The 18,336-nt window shown below is 40.9% G+C and overlaps 1 protein-coding gene across 3 annotated transcripts in view; it reads left to right on the forward strand.

The window, feature by feature from the left end:
* Positions 1 to 18,336, forward strand: part of CHD7 (chromodomain helicase DNA binding protein 7) — a 128,543-nt gene that overhangs the window by 63,039 nt on the left and 47,168 nt on the right. For all 3 annotated transcript variants that reach the window (XM_084281950.1, XM_084281949.1, XM_084281951.1), the window contains 2 exons: positions 7,274 to 7,695; positions 15,910 to 16,048. In XM_084281950.1, the coding sequence (XP_084138076.1) occupies positions 7,274 to 7,695; positions 15,910 to 16,048 (561 nt within the window). The remainder of the gene's footprint in view (positions 1 to 7,273; positions 7,696 to 15,909; positions 16,049 to 18,336) is intronic.

Below are 18,336 nucleotides of genomic sequence, written 5' to 3' on the forward strand. Positions count from 1 at the left end.
TTTCACTGCCAGACTTCAATGCCTCGTTGTCCCACCCAGTGTGTGCCACCGCAGCCAAAGCTGGGGAAAAAATTGCCAAAATCCTAAGTCTGTGCAAGGATGCCGGAGAGCAGAGAGTCAGACTTGTGCTGGTTACTGCTGTGTAATACTTAGTGCCTGCCCTGCTTGCACTGGGAGCAATCCTACACTTCTGTCTAAGCTAGGATATATTACAAAGTAATGTGTAACATTAAAGTATTGAAATGTTCATCTTGCAGGCCATCACATTAGCGGTTGTATGCAATCAGTATGGTAGCTGTTGTAGTTTCTGACGTGGAGGGCCTGGCGGTTGTCTGGTGCTGTCTGTTCAACGTTGATGCTGGTTCTGACCCATGGTGAGCACCAGGAAGGGCTCTTGTAGGCGAAGTTGGTTATTCTGGAGCTGTGGACGAGCTCATCAGTGCTCCCTGTGTGAGTAATCTCTCCCAGTTTACAAGAGCACAAAACAACATTGCTACATGCGATTACTGTAAAATACAATGTGATGTTTGCTTTTTTGGATGGCCGCATTAGTGTCATTCATCTTTTGTAATCTGTATTGCTCCACGGAAGGGCATGACCAGAAAATAATTCTAATACCATGGTTGTGCTGAGACTCAATTAAAGAACTCTGCATTTTGTATAGCATGTTTTTATTCTTCCACACACGGTAATGGGTTGATATTTTCAGCTCCACCAAAGCAGCAATGATTGTGCTCTTGCAGTGGTGGCTGAGGGCATGAAGATTGGTTTTAAACATTTCTATTCCACTCTTAGGGTGGAGAATTGCAGTTGTCTTGATTCAGAGTTCTTCCAAAAACTTTACAGCATCAGCAAGTTTTAACTTTTCAGTAGTTGTATCTGTTTTTTTAAAAAAAGGTCTCAGTCCATAATAACAGAGTAGGAAAACTGCTTAAGAAACAAAATTATATTGCAGTAGCACTTCACTGAAACATGAACTTTTTTGACACAAGCTGATATTTAACTGTCGAGTTACTTCTTGATAAGGAAGTGTTAATCAACTTCTCTTTATCATACTTTCTTCATACTTTCATATTTTGTAGAAGTATGAGAGATTTAGTAAGCTACAAGATTCCTGCCTGGTCTATTTGCAAAATAGACTCATTCCATTCTCATCTGGTGTGAAGTCTTTCCCATATTGCAGAAAAGATCACTGATGGTGTTGGTAGGTCTATACATGCAAGTTGTCACGTTGGAACTACTGGTTTTTTTTGAAGGGTTTCTGAACTATTGCTGTACCAATGTTTCAGCATCATGCTGCCCGAAATACTTTAAAGTCTACTGAGTATTTTCATACAGTAAAATTAAAAAAAAAAAAAGACTTACACATCTTCACTTCAAGACAGACATTTCACACAGAAGGGAAGGGACCATCACTCATGGTAAAGGAGTAAAGAAACCTGCCAGTGCAACAGATCTTGGAAACAATTACAGGTATGAGCATGTTCTTGAGGATATTTGTGGATTTTAGCTACCATAGGAATTACTACGCGGTTTCTGAGGCCGTGTCGATTTCTGTTTACTCTGGAGTTTTTACTGATATGTGAAATTCACAGGAGGACAATGCTGGGCTAGAGAAGCCAAAGCATGCTTCAGGTGGAGGGAGCAGCAGGGCAGGCCTGGTGCTGGAGGCGTCGAAGGGACAAGTTGAGAACTGCAGGGACAAAGCGGTGTATGGAGAAGTGATGGGGAAACTTTCCAGGTGATTTGTTTAGAGGACAGTCAAGGATGAGTAGTTTGCTCTAAATAATCCAGAGAGATGATGAATCCTTTCTTTAACTTCTGAAAGAAGGAATTACGGGGCAATTTATACATGCAATGGCCTTTAAACACCCTGTGGACAGTGCTGTCAGGAAGGATACGCAGTCAGTGTAGAATTGCGTAGAGCTGCTGTAGTCCCTCTTCTGTTTTAAAGAGCTTTCTTTGGTCACAGGTTGCTGATGTGTTTTTCCAAAGAGAAGGTGAGAACTTAACAGGAATGTAGTTGCTACGAAAGGGAATATTCAGCAATAGTTTACCTGACATGAAATTTGCTGCTGCATGGAGCAGGTGGGAATTGATTGGGTGCTTACTCTGCTCTTGCACAACTCGGTTAATAAACCAAAGTCCAGGAAAACATGAATAAAGTGTGGTTACAGTAGATCTCTCTCAAAAAGTTGGAAGAGACCAGGGAGACTGGAAATACCCTGTCTGGCAATTAAAATAGTCCTGATAAAAAAGAAACAGGAACTTTTTTTTTCTGTTTCGGGCTGACGTTTAAATTTCACCAGGTTAGCTGAGTCACGTCGCACACTTCGCTGCTCTTGCTTCAGAGCCCTCCCAGCTCAATATTGGCTCAACTTGCTGCTCCGCTGGGGAGCTGCCACTCATCTGCTTTCAGCACTTAAGCGCAGTTGATTGTGGTTCAATCCTTGTTCAAGCAACAGAAAGATTCTCCTTAGCCTGCCTCCCTGCCACCAGCCCTCCCTGGGTTAATCCTGCATCCTGTCCGTCCTGCTGCTTTACGTAACAGGCCTGCTCGGAGACATCTCTCGCTTCTCTGGGCTGCGGGGAGTGAGCTCAGATCCGAACATGGAAGCAGCCATGAAATGCAGGCAGTTGAATTCTTAATTTATCAAATCTGGGCTGTTTGGAAGTTTACAAATAAGTTTGCAATCCAGAAAAGGGAGGTTCTGCCCTCCAAAAACTATCGTTTTCATGTAAAACTTGCTCCGATATTGTTGGCTTTGAACGGTAAAGCAGAAGCGTGCTACTCTGCTGGGCAACCTGTTGAGCTGCAAATTATTTCAAATGCTCGGAGTTGGTGAAGAATTTGCCGTTTTGCTCTAATAAGCCGCGATCTTTAGGAGTGTCCTGCATTGTGATATTGCATGTTAATAGCATTGATCAACTGTCAGGCGTGGGGAATTGATGAGCGAACGTCCATTGTAAAATTAAATGGTATTACTGAAGGCTGTACCGAGCTGCCGGTTAGGGAGGTGACTAGACCCAGTAGTCTGTGGTAGGAGTATTAATGTGAGCTCCAGGTTTTTTCGCATGATTAAAACAGGCCATCTGTTCTTTGTTAAATGTTTACAAAAACAGCTTTTCTCTAAAAGATTTAAAGAGATGTGGGTCTAGTAAACACACCAGTGTTTTTGAGCACCTTTTGCACCTTATTTCGAATAATGGCAAAAATAATTCTGCTGCAATAGCAAATAGGATTAATACCTATTTGTGTTTAATCTTCAATGGGTTCTCTCCTGTGGAAGATTAAATTCTGTACCAACATGCTAAATTATGGCTTTGTTATGGCTAAAAACAGCAGGGGAAGTGATTTCTGTGAAATACACAGATAGTTTTTTCAGTCTTGTGTATTATAAATTTTTACCAATCTTTTACTAATTTGTAAATGGAAAATGGGGTCCTTTCATTAGAAATTATGACCCTGTAACTAGAGTTAATCCTTTGTCGATCTACAGAAGTAGAACTGTTTGAAATAATTCCCTGTGGTAGGCTTAAACTAATATTTACTAGTGAAAGCCTATTCTTCTTCCTCTTCTACCCTCCTAAGAAAGAGTGGACAACGGGGTTTGGGTAAGAAAATGCATCCCTCATGCTGCTTCAAGTCTCCTCTGCTCACCAGACTTGTGCTGCTCCTACACAGCTTCACACTAGGGAGCAATGTGGGGTTGTCGGTAAGGGATGCATTGGTTTAGAATATCGCAAAAAGCGCAGGCACAGACTTCCTAGAAAAATGATGTTAATCACACCCCATTCTTTGAAAGAATGCTGTGGTTTACAAGGTCACCTATAAGTGAATTATAAAACACGCAAACTGCAAAGGGAGTTGCATGTGGCAAAAACAGTGTATTTTTAAATGAAAGGAAACTTGACCAAAGCCTAATTAAGAAAAAGTGGGCTTTCTGTAGCTTTGTGTTTGGGGTTGTGAATGATGTGAAACAAAATCACGGCATTTTAATTTGTATGCTTGGTTATACACACACCTTGGCACTGCAACTAAAAGGGAGTAAGTGTTTCATTTTTATTTCATATGTAAGGTTTGCATGTAATACATAGATAATGTGGCTTTAAGAGTATGTTGAGAATGACTCTTGTGGATAACCTTCTTGAGGTAGTAAGAATCTGAATTTTCATGAGGTAACATTTTACAGAATTGCACTGAGCACAGTTTTGCAGATTACTGAGTACTGCAGTGTGGAAGCATCTGCTACTGTTTTCGGTGTGTAACCTGATGGCCAGACCTTGCACTAAAGCTGCAAATGTCAAATCATAAAGGGCTGACATTGCTGCTGGAGAGACTCAGAAAGCTATCTGTCTTATGATCAAATTTGCTGGGGAATGTTCTTAAAGTTGTTTAGACTTCTTAAAATAAATACATAAATAAAAAGACTAGAAAGGAGAAAATGAGTACTTTTTAAAGTTAGATTAAAAAGGTAATTGGACTACTCAAGCTTATATAAAACTTTGTATTGACTTCAGTGACATGGTCATATCACTCTAGTGTAGGTGCAACCTTGCAAGTTTTATAGAACTAAATTTAGGCAGTATTACTGTATTTCTTGCAGTTTGTAATGCTTTTTGGCTTGGCTGTTTTACATGCTTTAAAGGACAAATTACAAAATGATGAAACAGCCAACTCTGATTTATTCTTAAAAGTTGTGCCTCATACATGAGTCATAGACAGCAAACAAATAGTGTGTTACCAAACATAAAGTACTTGCTAAATACACATTTTATAAGTGATAGAAAGGAAAACTTGGATTTCTTGGATGTTAGATACAGCAAGTGAGCAGTATTTAGAAAGAGGACAGCTCAGTGAAGACATTGATGAAATTGAGACTTGAAATCTCTGAAAAATTCAGAATGCTTGAGATATGAAATGACACAAAACAGAGAATTGTAGTGTCTTCATTGGGAAAATGTAGGTTAAAAGTACAGGTCTGAAAACCTAAGAATAAAAAGTGTTATAGGTGATCTGTGTGGTATTCCTGTGTTTTCTAACCTAAAAACCAACATTAGGCAGTACAAATATATAATGATGTGAGGGGCTGAGAAGAAGATTTTGTTCTATGTTGCAGAACAAATCTGAGGAGGTATCCAACTGAGTCAACAAAATTCAAAGATGAATAGAAAATTTTATATCATCTCTGTTTTCTGTAATGCATAGTTGGACTGCAGGACCCACTGGCATCTCTGATTTCCTGAGGCCAGCTTTTTCAGTACAGATATGCAGTCTCTGTGAACTTTCCAGCATGAAGTTATCCAAGTATTGTTGTGACCATAAGGTTTCTAGAAGAGGTGCTGATTCAGGATGCCTACCATGACATTGCCTTGGGGTGGAGCTGATGGATGTGGTGGTAATGAATTAGATGCATCAGGTGTGAAGTGATTTTCACTGTGACTAAGGCCCTGTTGCACTAAGAAGTATCTTAAACAGGTGGAGGGTGGGAAGGAACATGCAGAAGTCACCCTGGAAGTTTTTTGATGAAGCCAAGCAGACCCAGACCTTTGGTCAGCCTCGGGTTTTCCCTCTGTCCTGGAGTCTCCTCCATAAAGAACTGTGGTGTCTTGCTCATACTATTCGAAACTCTCCCAGACAGAAAAAGGGCTGTCTTCACTTCTTGATGGCCTTGGTCCTTCTGCTTGGGTAGCTTCTGAGCATGTGGGTGTTTTCGGGGTATAGTGAATGGTTGGAATTTTTTTTTTTGCTGCTTGGAGAAATGCTGAAAATAGGACTGCACTAGTTCACTTTGCTTACATTCAGAAAGCTATATTAATATGTCTTTAAAAATACACGTGTATTCACTTTCTCACCCAGTGGTATTAAGAATTTTATTTCCTAAGTCTAGGTGTGCTGTTTTTTAGATTGAGGTGGTCAAACTGTATGTCTGTGTATGTGCATCAGTTTCACATGTGCTCAGAGGCTGGGTCTGTAGTCATTCATTACACGCTTGCCACTTCTAAATGCTGTTTGGAGGAAAAAAAAAAAAAAAAAAAAGAGGAAATGAGATGAAATGAAATGCAAATAATATTACAAGCAGGTACTCCTGTTTCTGAAAGTAAAATTTTGATTTGCTATAAACCTTTCTTTTCCCCAGTTCAGTGGATCAAACACCTCAAATGGCTAGCCTTCGTGACCACAGCTAATGGGGAGCTCTGCCACCTAGAATCACGCCGACTTAACTTCTAGGGAAGTGAAAAGTAGGAGAAAAACGGAGATAAAGAGGATGGGAAAATGTTCTGACCCTATATTTAGTTGTAAGAAAAGCATCAGTACGGTGTCATGCTATTACTTCTTTACTTGAAAAGCGCTGTAGTCCTGAGTTTGTAGCTGCAGGCAGGCAGTGAGGAGAAGCAGGTCAGGGCTTTGATACGCTGCAAAGTCATGGTAGGGCTTAGACATCTTTTCATTGCAGACTCATGGATCTTTGGGCAGAACAGAACCATTAAAGAGAGAATAATCGCAAATGTGTTCGGTATGCTTAGTCCAGGCGCTTGGCAGAGGTTTCCTTTTATGAAGTACAAGTGTGATATGAGGCTGATGCACCACTTGGACTTTGAAAAAGAGATACTTTTGCAGCTTCACAAATGCTTAAAATGCTACTCTGTCCAGTCTGTAGCAGCTACAAATCTGTTTCGGTTACGTGCAGGGAGCTGGGATTCTTTGACATAAAATGTAACAACATATTACACTCTAAAGTGGCTTAATCCTTCACGTGCTGATCAAAATACCTACTGTCACATCCTGAACCAACGTAAATTGCCCTGATTGATTTTGTATAAATACAGTCTGTGAATATATTCATTTCCTTGTTGCATGGCAAGAAAGAAAGTTATTTTTTTCTCCCAAAGGACAAGTTCCCTGTATAACAGAATGACTTGCAACAAGCTATTCTACCAGCAACTACTCTGAATATAGAAATGTCTGAAATAACAATTGCTTTCCTTTTGTATCTAAGTGTTGAAGAGCCTAAATATTTCCTATCCTTCCACTTTGTATGAAAGCCTTATTATAGAATAATTTTACCCTTGCCACATCAAGAATTTCTGGTGATTTTGCCACTGTTTTAACTGCGGAAAGCTTCTTCTTAACACTGGTTTACTGTGTAGTATTTCAGATGTTTAATCTTCTCCATAGTATTTTCTCCCTCTATAACCTCCTGCTCCAAAAGAGCAAAGCTGTAGAAATCCAAGCTGCAAATGTAAAATTTTATTTCTGTTTCTCTCTCAGCATTCTCCGTCGGAACCCTTTTTAGAGAAACCAGTGCCGGATATGACTCAGGTTAGTGGACCGAATACCCAGCTAGTGAAAAGTGATGATTATCTGCCATCGATTGAGCCGCAGCCACAGCAAAAGAAAAAGAAAAAGAAAAACAATCACATTGCTGCCGAAGGTCCCAGTAAAAGTTTTGGTAAGGAAGACTTTCCTGGGGGACTTGATAGCCAGAATCTAACCAGGAACTCAGTGGATTGCTCCCAAGAAGAGAAGAAGAAAAAGAAAAAGCCCAAGGCAAAAAAAGAACCGAAGGATCCGAAAGAACCCAAGGAAAAGAAGGAACCCAAGACCCCCAAAGTCCCTAAGACCCCTAAAGAGCCAAAGGAAAAGAAAGCAAAAAATACCACGCCAAAACCCAAGACCAGCAAAAAGAATAGGTAAGTCTGGAAACTTCTATATGTTTAGAGAAAAAGAACATGCTTGTGGGATTTCTAGAATATCTGCGCTAAATGGAGTGGGTGGAGAGGAAATCTTTTGTCATTTGACCTCAATCATCTGCAATACCATGTTTTTGAGGAACTTCTCAAGTATGTTTCTCTCGTATGGCTTTCCTGTTTATGGCTACGCAGTCATTCTAAATAAGCTGGAAAGGCAGAAGTATTTGCCATACCCAGCAAGGTTAATTTTTCTTTTCAAGGCATAAACATTTCTGGATCTGTTAGATTTCAAAACTAACTCCTTTTCTTCCAATGCTGATCTGTCCTTGTGTGTGGTTTGTGTATTAAGAAATTAAATTGCTTCAACAGTAATTTAGGTTTGACCAAAATCCAGACGTGAAGGGCTTAGAGAAAAAAAAAATAATTAAAAAAAAGGTTTGATGATGTTTTTGTCTAAATAAAGAAGTAAGTTAGGTACTTAGTGTTGTTACAAGTTGTATGGCACTATTTTATACTGACACAACCCATGAGTTATAAGCTTTGCAGTTAAAAAGGCATTTTTATATGGATATCAATATACGTTAGTGTGTCCTTTGCTCTAGGGATTATAACCATTTTAATGTTTCGTGTAAAGACAATTTTTCTAGCACAGAGCCTTTGTGGGAGGACCAGATGCTTCAACCCTGTTTCTTAGCTGTTTTCACTTGGCATTGTGTCCCTTTATGAGGATAGGCTTAAAATGCTACGGAGTAGTATGAGAAAGAGCAAACCGCTGTTACACATGAGTAAATACGTCATAGATAATAATGCAGATTCTTTCCTTACCCCTCAACTCCCTAAACACCACGATTATAAATGCTCACTTGAAAGAAAGCTGAGAGGAAAAAGACATTAAAGCTCAATTTTTTTTTCATTTGTACCTAGAATTTCTTACAACTGTTCTGAATTTGTTCCAAACATCTGAATCTGTTTTTCAAGATGTGGCTAGTGTTATAAAATATAACTTCCAGATGGAAGCACAGCCAGACTTGGTTAATCCGAATCAGTTTGCAAAATCCATTTGTATCAGGGTTTAAAAACTGCAGTTAATGAATCAGCTTTGCATATATTCTGCAAGACTGACTATTGGGTAGTTTTGATACGGCTAAATGAGGCACAGATAGTATGAAGCTACTTGTTCCTTTGGCAAGATAGGGATTTGTATTTATTTATTTATTTTAGGTTAACAGAGACAGTGTTTCCTAAAGAATATATAAACACTGGTTTGTAAAAATCAAATGTTGTTCTGACCGCCTGTGTGAACCATTCAATAAATTACGGTTGATTAGCCTATCCTCTTGCTGCATTTATACAGGCTATGTTCCAGCCCATCCTAAGGTTGGGTTTTATATACAGAATAAATCGCAGCTTAGAAAAACTCTTTAAGCTGTATCTCTCAGCACACGTTAGTGAAGCTGAAATACTGTATCAGCTAAAGTAACCTTTTTGTTCCATTTCCATACATTCACTGGTTTGAAGGCCGAACAGGCCGTATTATTGTGTAGTATAGAGCATCTCCCAGCAATTTTTGCACCGAGTAATAAAAAAGGCTTTTACTGTAGGACTTCTCAAGTAGTGCGGTTTTACAAGGTCCTGACTGCAATGAAGCTTTGTTTAATAAGCAATGGTTAGAAGGAGTGTGGTGTGGGTTCCTGTGGCTGTGCTGCATGTCAGACCTCAGAACTTGTCTGTCCTCTCCACTCAATCCTAACACCTCTTTGCACGTCTTCTCTAATATGTCTTGGGATATGTCGTGCAGATTAAAGGAACAGCATTTCCTTTGAAGGAACAAATCACTGCTCTCTCAGTTGTATTTGTAGAAAGGCTTTATCTTCTTTCCCACGCAATAACTCTTGTAGATAGGTAGCTAGATGACTACATTCTGGTATTCTGGTAGCTACTTAGCCCTGTTGTTTTACCTGTGAGAGAAAAGTGTTTGGAGCAGCATTAAAGAGCAGGTGTTGTTCCTTATGCTTGCGTAGAGGTGTCGAGAAAGTCTACTTTTTCCCTTAATGGACTTGTCTCGCTGCTACCAACTGCTCTTTTGAAAACGACGTTGTTATCATTTTGTGGTCTTGTCAGCTTCGGTATCAAACTTCTTTGAAGAGCTCTGATGCTGTGTTGGGATGCTGTGCCACTGAAGAATTTTAAATCAGTGAAAGAAATGTGCTTGCTTTGGCAGTATCACGAACGGGGGAGTTGGTCCAGTGACATACCATTGATAAAGTTTTTAAATGAATCAACGGCCTAAAAGATGAATCGACTGGGCTGCAGTGTTTCAGCAGTGCTAACTCCACAAAGGAGATATTACAGTTGCTGAGATGAGTAAGATTCATGCAGCTTCACGTAGATTACGGTATGATTATGTAAAAGTAAAATATTATGATGAAAGTTAATAAGATGGCTAGCAAGTGATTACTTCTTATGTTGCTAAGTATTTTTGCTTGTAAGCATTGGAAAGAGTAGTATGATTTAGATGTCTAAATGCTGTGCAAAACAAATGGTTTTCTTTCCTGAATGAGGAAATCAATTTTAATAGAAGAGCAGTCTTGCACTCATGGAAAATTCAGGTAAAGTCAGACATGGGAAATGGATTTATCAAAGAACCTTATTGTTTATTTATTTATTTTGGCTAGAACAAATCAAGTCCCAGATAACCAATTTTGACGTATGCTATATCTTAACCATTTTGTAATGAAATATAGCTCAAAACTTAACCCTGTCATTTCAGTTTAAGTTTTGACCAACAGTATAATCCTCTTATTAAATGGACAGAATCAAAAAATAGAGAGAAACTTTGTCCTTCATGTTTCTTCTGTGTTTGGTGTAAGTTTTGACAAAGTGAGCAGCCTGTCTCACTGAAAAGCATCTTAATGTGATGGAGAGGTCAGACTGGAGAATGGAAGAAGCTGATTAGTTTCATGCTAGTTTGAATTGTGTGTCCCATGATGTGTTAAAAAGAAAGAAAACACTAAAATTGGGAGCTAGTATGTTGCTCTGTCTACTTGGTGATTTTGAAAGAAAGATCCTGTTACTGTGGTATTACTACACTTGCAATCAATATTGGTCTAATCCTGCTAACACTGAAGACTAAATACAGTGGTTGCTGGTAAAAAGCCATTTGCAAAACAAATATTTTGTAAACCAAACTAGTCAGGTTCAAAAATTAAAACACAGGTATACCTAAGGTCACAAACGAAGGGCTTTCATTAACTTGTTCAGATGCAGAGTATTACACCGGCTTTACACATTATTGAGCTGGCTTCAGGCACGTGCAAAGCAAGCAGAGTTTTTTTTTCTGAAAGTAGATGGACAGGGAAAGGCAAGGAGTCCTACTAAATTGCAAAGTCATGGCTCAGATGTCTGTTCATCCTGTGCCTGTCCCTGGAGGAGATGCGGACCACCTGTTTGAGAAGATCATGCTGCTGCACAGCTGATAGCTCTCCCGCTGCTTCCTGTGAAACCCTAGAGAGTAGCCACTGATTAAGGTGGGAGAAGCAGGAACTACTTGAAAGGGCCAAATGGCAGCTCCTTGCTGGAGCTCGTCTCTTTCCCCATCTCCTCAGAGCAGTGCACTGTGCTTTGCAGAGCTGCTCTTATCTTGCTTTCTCCTCTCCAGGAGAAGCTCGTGTCCTTTCCACACGTGCAGCAGCAGCCTGGGGTGGAGGGTAGGGTGTGTGGGTTGCTGCTCTCATGGGGAGTGCTAGCTCTGGTGTAATTATCTCTGTTAGAGGGAGGTGGAGACTGACCCTTTTGGCGCGCAAATTAGCTATTTGTTGTGTAGGAAAGGGGATGGCTTCTGGCTGCGGAAGTGGGAAAAGGCTGCTGCACAGGGGGAGTGGTGCGAGCAGCAGGATGCAGTACCTTAGGGAGCCAGGGGACAGGAAGAGAGGTCCCTAGGTGGTACTGGTAGTTTCCACTCCGAAGCTCACATCATCCTGAGAAAGGCAGGAAGGGGCTGCCTGTGGGAGAGGACAGGAAACAGTGCAAGATTTCCATGCGCACGTCCACTGAGGCTGTGGCTTTTCACACCTGTCCTCATCTCCCTTTTGAACTAGCCCCGCTGCCAAATATTTACCTTTGCCTGCCCCACAGACAGTCCTTACAGGCTTCACTGTTACCAAAGCTTATGTTTTAGTGATTTGGCTGAGTTGTCAGGCTGGAATAAACCTTGTCATCCTATTGTTTTTCCTACTTCTGTGACATGTTAAAACAGATTTATGTGTATGTATGTGTTTTTTTTTTTTAAAGGGGTTTTGATTAGAATAGAAGCTTTAAAAAAATAAATGTTTACTCTAGATAAGGCAATGCAGAAAGACTGTTGGTCCTAGCCTGTTGAGAGGGTGGTATTTGGGATGTATTTGGGGGTTTTGGGGAGGTTTGTGGATTTGTTGCTCTGCAGTGGATGTACAACATATTTCTAATCCCATATCCTCTCAGAAATTTGTTATAGGATAGTGTTCCCAGGTGGAAGAATAGGGATCAATAGTGTCTGACTTATTTTGAATGTTTATATGACAGAAAAGAAGCATCACCCAAATCCTGAGAGCCATCATAAATTACACTAATAAACAGACCTGTCAGTCACCCAGTTCAGGTGAAATGGTTGCACACTGTAAATATGAGGGCTAATTACTTACCGTATTAATTCTGCTAAGCATCCCATGCTTTTGGGGGTATTTTTAGGTCAGACGGTTAGGCCCTCTGAGATCCTGGAGTTTGACCTCTCCCTGTAGGTGGCTGCTGGCTATGTGACACAAAACATGGTTTGTTAAAGTTTGCATACTTGTTCTCAAATTGTAATTCGTGCTTCCTTCTCTGTTATCCTACTCACTGCTTTCCTCTTCAGACCCTGTTTTTATTTGTTGTTCTCTCATCTGACCTTCTGCAGGTTGTCTTCTTGCTCATCCCCTAACTGTTAGAAAGTATTTTAGTGTTTTGTATGCATGCAAATACCTCCTGAGTAAGGTACTATGAGATGTGCATCCCAAGTTAAGGATTGACACGCAGACCCTAAACATAATGCCAGAGCCTCTAAAAAGAGATTTTTACCTGCCTGTACTTACAGTGAGGAAAAGTCATTCTGGTCCAGCCAGACACTGTTCCTCAAGGGCATGAGTCACCGCTGGGAGGTGAGACAGGCTGAGTCAAAAACGGGTACAGCTCATTGTTAGGAACAAATTACATGGGATTTGTGGCAAAGCAGGCAGCAGCAAGGCTTGCTGGCATTTCAAGGCAGCCGATGGTCCCACAGGCCAGGTAAAAGCTGCCAGGTCACAAAGCCTCACCTCGCTCCAAGAGACAGTGCTCTTTTTCTTTGCTTTATTTATTCTTTACTTCCTTACTTTTCATGAAAGGAACTGGGGCTACATATTTAAAAATGGCAAAACTTAAAATTCTCAGTGAAATCTGCTCGTGGCCTTTGTTCTCCCCAAGTTGGTGGCTTGTTTTTTGCGCGTCTGCTTTTAACCAGCCTGTCAGGGGGGTGATTTGAAATGGTGTCCGACTGACTTAGCGTGCAGCTCTCTCACCGAGCGTGACTCAGTCTGCCGAAGCACAACCCGTGGGTATATATAGGTCACGAAATACTCCTAGGAAGACGTTTAGCTCGGAGTCTCTGTCACCAGGAGCGGGGGAAGGTCTGACAGGCATTAGAAAGAAATCTTTGTCAGGGTGGATCTGACGGGAGCGCTCAAGCCTCCGGCGGGGCCTTTGTCTGGGCCGTGCCGGGATGTGCGTGGCCCAGCGCTCCCAAGGCCGGCCGGCCGGCATTAGGGCTTTCCTGCCTTTCAGCAGGCGGATATTTTATCCAACCCAGGCCACGCTATTCTTCCAGACTTTAAGCCTGTTATTCATACGCACTAGTGCACCCAGGGCACGGTAACTACTACTAAACTTAATTGCGCGCTTTGCTCTGATTTATGGAGGTCGCCGGCGAAAAGTGCCAGCCTGTCAACTCGCTTCACCTGGCAGCCGGCCAGCCCCCTGACAGGCCCACCTTTGATTTAAACAAATCCGAGAAATATGTAAAGTTTGCTGTGGGGTTTGGTGTTCGGGGTTTGGTGTTTTTTGTTGTTGTTGTTTGTTTGTTTTTATTTTTGGAAGCGGCTTTGCCGTGATTTGATAAAAAGGGACCGCAAAAAAAAAAAAGAGAGAAACCAAAAAAAAAAAAAAGACAAAAAAAATATATAAAAAAATAAAAATAAAAAAAACCCGCGGCCGCGCAGGTGTCGGGAGCGTTGGGGCGCTGATTGAGAGAAGCAGATGGCTGCAGTCGGTGGCCGCCAGCCAGCGGAGCAGGTGCTGGTCACGTGGCCGCGGGTTGCCAGGGCGATGCGAGCGCTCTCGGCGCGCAGATGAAAGGCCGGGGGCCCCGCTTCAGCTGTAGCATTGTGTAATTTGTGGCAGTTAGAGCGGAAATAAACGCTGGAAATGGAGCCGCATAGTAGGGGAGACTCCTGGCCATGTGCGGCCTGCGCGCCGGGGCGGCCGCGGGAGGCAGGGGCGGCTGGCCGCGATCTGCGCCTCTCCTCCCGCTGGTGGCTCGCTTCCCCTCGGCGGTGTCAAACTTTTCCCTTCCTTTTTTTTTTGGTCAAAAATTGTCCCACTTTGAGGTGTTTCCTTTCTAAAAGGCTCCCTGTAATCTCACCATAGTAAAAATGTCTTTTCAAAACTCCCGTTTCCACGTTTGAACTTTCCTCTTTTTTAACTCGATATTAGTTTAAATACAGGCTGCGGAAGAGGCCGTGCTGTGTCTCACAACCAAAGCACTATATGTATTTATAACTGTAGTCAGAAAATTAAAATTGCAGCTCCAAAACATGCCTCCAGTTGACGAATGCGCTAATCAACGTGAATAAGCGCAAAGCTGCTATTTGTTTGGGAAGCTACAAGCCTGGGAATTATACAGGAAAAACAAACCCCAGACGGTGTCCTGGGTGTGAAATTAAAACACGAAGGGAGCAGAAGCCGTGTAGAAGCAACTGAAATAATGTCTGGCGATCAGTAATTCCCATTCGCCAAATACCAGTGAGCGACTCTATGTGAGCAGATTTCTTCTCAACAATTCGGTGACTCTGTAAGAAATGGTGCCTCAGAGCAGTGCCAGGCCTGAGGGGCAGACCGCAGAGGGGTAAACATGCTAGCAAAAGCCCACACCAGTCTCAGAGACTAAATGTGTTGAAGATTTCTAGCTTTTTCCATCAGTTCTTCCTCTTTGCCATTTCAAAATTTTATCTCTGCGCTGCTGAAAGTCATCTCTGTGTTTGACTTGGTGGCGATGTGTTTTAAAGCTGGGCTTTGATACAGGCACCCTGAGCTACACTCAAGGTCTTGGTGCAGTTAGAGAGATACAGTTCCACCTCCTGAGGTAAATGTTTTCATAAGGGGTGGACGGAGCCAACCCCCAAAACCTTTCTGTGCCAGCAGTGCAAATAGCTTGCAAATATCATGCAGATGCTGAGATACCAGGGTTTTTCCCCCTCTCACCAGAAATACAAAGGTAGAAAACCTGTGAGAAGTGTCAAGGTGAGGTAGCCAGTCCAGGTAGCTGCAGCTGACGACCACAAACCTGGTCTGGTAAAGTGCCTTGAATCCTTCCTGGAGGCACTGCTCCAGCGCCATGCACTGCTGTCACGCATGTTGAGTCTCCACATCTGCACTCAGAGCTGACACAAAAGCACCTTTCCTGTCCCACTGCTTGGAAGTAACAGGGACCCTGAACTAAAATGAAGAATTTTCACCATTGGTCCCTTGTGTTGGTAACGATTCCTCTGTTTTTACTTCCTCATCCACATGGAATAGCAAGAAAAGTGCACTTGTAACCCTCGTTCTCTTCGCGTGTGTCAGGTTGTGCAGATAGTGCAGGTTTTGAGCAGAGCAGCTCTTCTTAACCGGTCTCGTTTTCTGTTTCTTGTTGAAGACACGTTCACTGTCACTATCTAAGATACCAAAGGGAGGATATTTCCCCATTCCACTGTTAAGGAATGGGAAACACATAGCAATGGCCCATGCATCATTGGTTTTTACAGTTATGCTTAAATACTTTAATAAAAAGCAAGGCAGTTGAAAATAATGAAGTCACTGAGAATAAACATCTTGCCGATTAACTGTTCTGTTAAGTGCTTTTTGCTTACATTTTATTACAAATATTGATTAAAAATACCTCTCTTCTAGTAACAAGAAAACAGATTCTGAAACTAGTGCTGCGAAGAAAAAGGTTAACAAGGGAAAGGAAGGTTCTGAAAACTCAGATTTGGAAAAAACTCCACCACCGTCACCTCATCCAGAAGATGAAGATGACCCAGGGGTTCAGGTAATGCTACCTTTCAAGTTCACTGTAGTCTTTGTCAATTTAGATGTGAGAATGGTAGTTCTCATGGTCTTTGTTATGAGGACAGAGATTATGGTGTTGAATCTTCTGGTCTGCCTACTTCATACAGCATTATGGGGTCTTGCTTATAAGCCTCTTGTTTCTTTTTTGCATTGGCGTTAGAAACCTGAAATCAAAAATAAAATGTGACAAAGCAGGATGAAGGAAGTCTGCATGTCAGGGACTTGTTACTGCACCACTTTAATATGTTAAGGGCCCTTTTCCAGGACTGGCAGTCATCAGCTAATGCTATTTTTTCTCCAACACTGCCCACCTGTCAATTTCTCTCTAAACTTTCTTTCACATGAAGACAATCTGGAAATAGGAATAGAGCATATATAAGAACTTTCATGTGTTCTGCTGCTAGTCATGTTAAAAGTACTCAGCTCCTGGCTTGCTTCTGCTGGCAGTGCTTAGAGTGAGCATTAAAAATAAGAATTCCCTCATGAAAGGACACAGGCAAATTATGATGGAAAAAGCATGAAATTCCTAAACTCATGGTACTACTACTGGAGTCCATTGCATTCAGCAATTGCATATCAGCTTGCTTCTAGTTAGATAGCTGTTGAGACCAATGATTGGTGGTCGAAGTAGCTTGGTGAAAAGGTTGCCAAATAGTGATGTCCTAACAAGACACAGTTTATGCCTTCCTTCTTAGCATTTTCCAGAATAGATCTAGAGGATAATAAAATGTTAGTGGTCTGGAGTATTCCAGATAGAAAAAAAAAATACAGCAACAGAGCAAACAGTATTTCTGGTTCATGAAAGCCATTTATTCTAAATGAGAACAGTTGAGATATACCATAGCTTTAAAACGTTTGAAGAACAAGTTATCCTGTGTCACAAGTCTCTTAGCCTGATTAACAGCACTAACAAAAGTTGTAGAAGAATCCTGGGGGCTGATTTTGGGGGGGGTTATTTTGCAAGTCACTATATATTCATTATATACTATCTACAAGTTAAAATATATGCATGTCTTTTGTTTTCAGTTTAGTGCGACAAAACTTTCTCTTTTTGCAGTTCAACTGGGTGATAAATTTTACATTTAAAACACAACTCTTAGGGTCTTTGCATTACGTATTTTTTTCTTAATATATTTTTCCTCACACTCTGCATGTTATATATCCCCCCACTTCTTCATGTAAATTTAGGGAAGGTTGCAACCATATACACTATGACAGGTAGGATTAATAAACATGTTATGAATTTCCCAACTGAGGTAGTTATGTGGTTGTCTGATACTCCACTGTGTTCTTAAATACTGAGTCACCTATAAAGATCTTGCTTAGTAATGCAGAAAATGATGCATTAGTATCTTCAGAGAGGAATATTTACTTTTGTTGAGTTGCCATATAGATTTTTAGCATTGCTAACAAGCCCTTCCACATATAGATCAATTAAGGAGTAAAAGATAATCTGATGCAAGTACATGTATGCACAGTTTCTGACAGAGATGCATAAGCATTGCAAAGCCTCATGTGTACACCAGAGGAAACAGGAAGCTAACCAAGTCAATAAACATCAGAGAGGGTTGCCATTATGTCTGAGGTCTCCTCTCTATCAGGGAAATGGAAGAAGAGATATTTGGCACGAAGAATAGTGGTAAGACTTACCTATTGAGCCAAAAGAAGATGGATGTTTTCCCAGCAGTGATTATGGAAATGAGGGTGTAAATTTGCCAAGTAACATCTATTTTCAAGTATAAAAATATTGCTATCATATTACAGTTATGTGGAAAACCCCATAAGTTACCGTGTTAAAGGTAGAAACCACATCAGCGTTGTTTAAAAGATGTCTTTGCTCAAAAATTGCATTTTCAGTTTAAGACAATTTCCTATTTTCTAAAGTGCATCAAATATTTGTGCTTAAAGAGCTAAGTAAATTTTAAACTTCATTTATTTGGATTTAGACAGACAGATCTGTTGAACAAGCTCTATAAGTGTTTGCATGTACCAGAGAAGATGCGTGTTAAGCTGAGAAAGATGTAAAAAATAATTAATATATCAGTTCATAAAAATGGATTTTTAGCAGTTGAAATTCAGTATCTTTTTTTAAATATGTATGTGAGCCCATTGAGATATTTAATGATGACTTAACAGCTTCCCTCAACAGCATATGCTATCAGCTTCTGAAAATGTATAACCTGATGCAGACTATCTGGGAATTTGAATTTTATTGTTGCAGAAAGTGATGACTGACACTGAGTGATATGTCGCAAATTCTGCCAAATG

Source organism: Netta rufina (genome assembly GCF_964035555.1).
Source record: "Netta rufina genome assembly, chromosome: 2".
NCBI classification, from domain to species: Eukaryota; Metazoa; Chordata; class Aves; order Anseriformes; family Anatidae; genus Netta; species Netta rufina.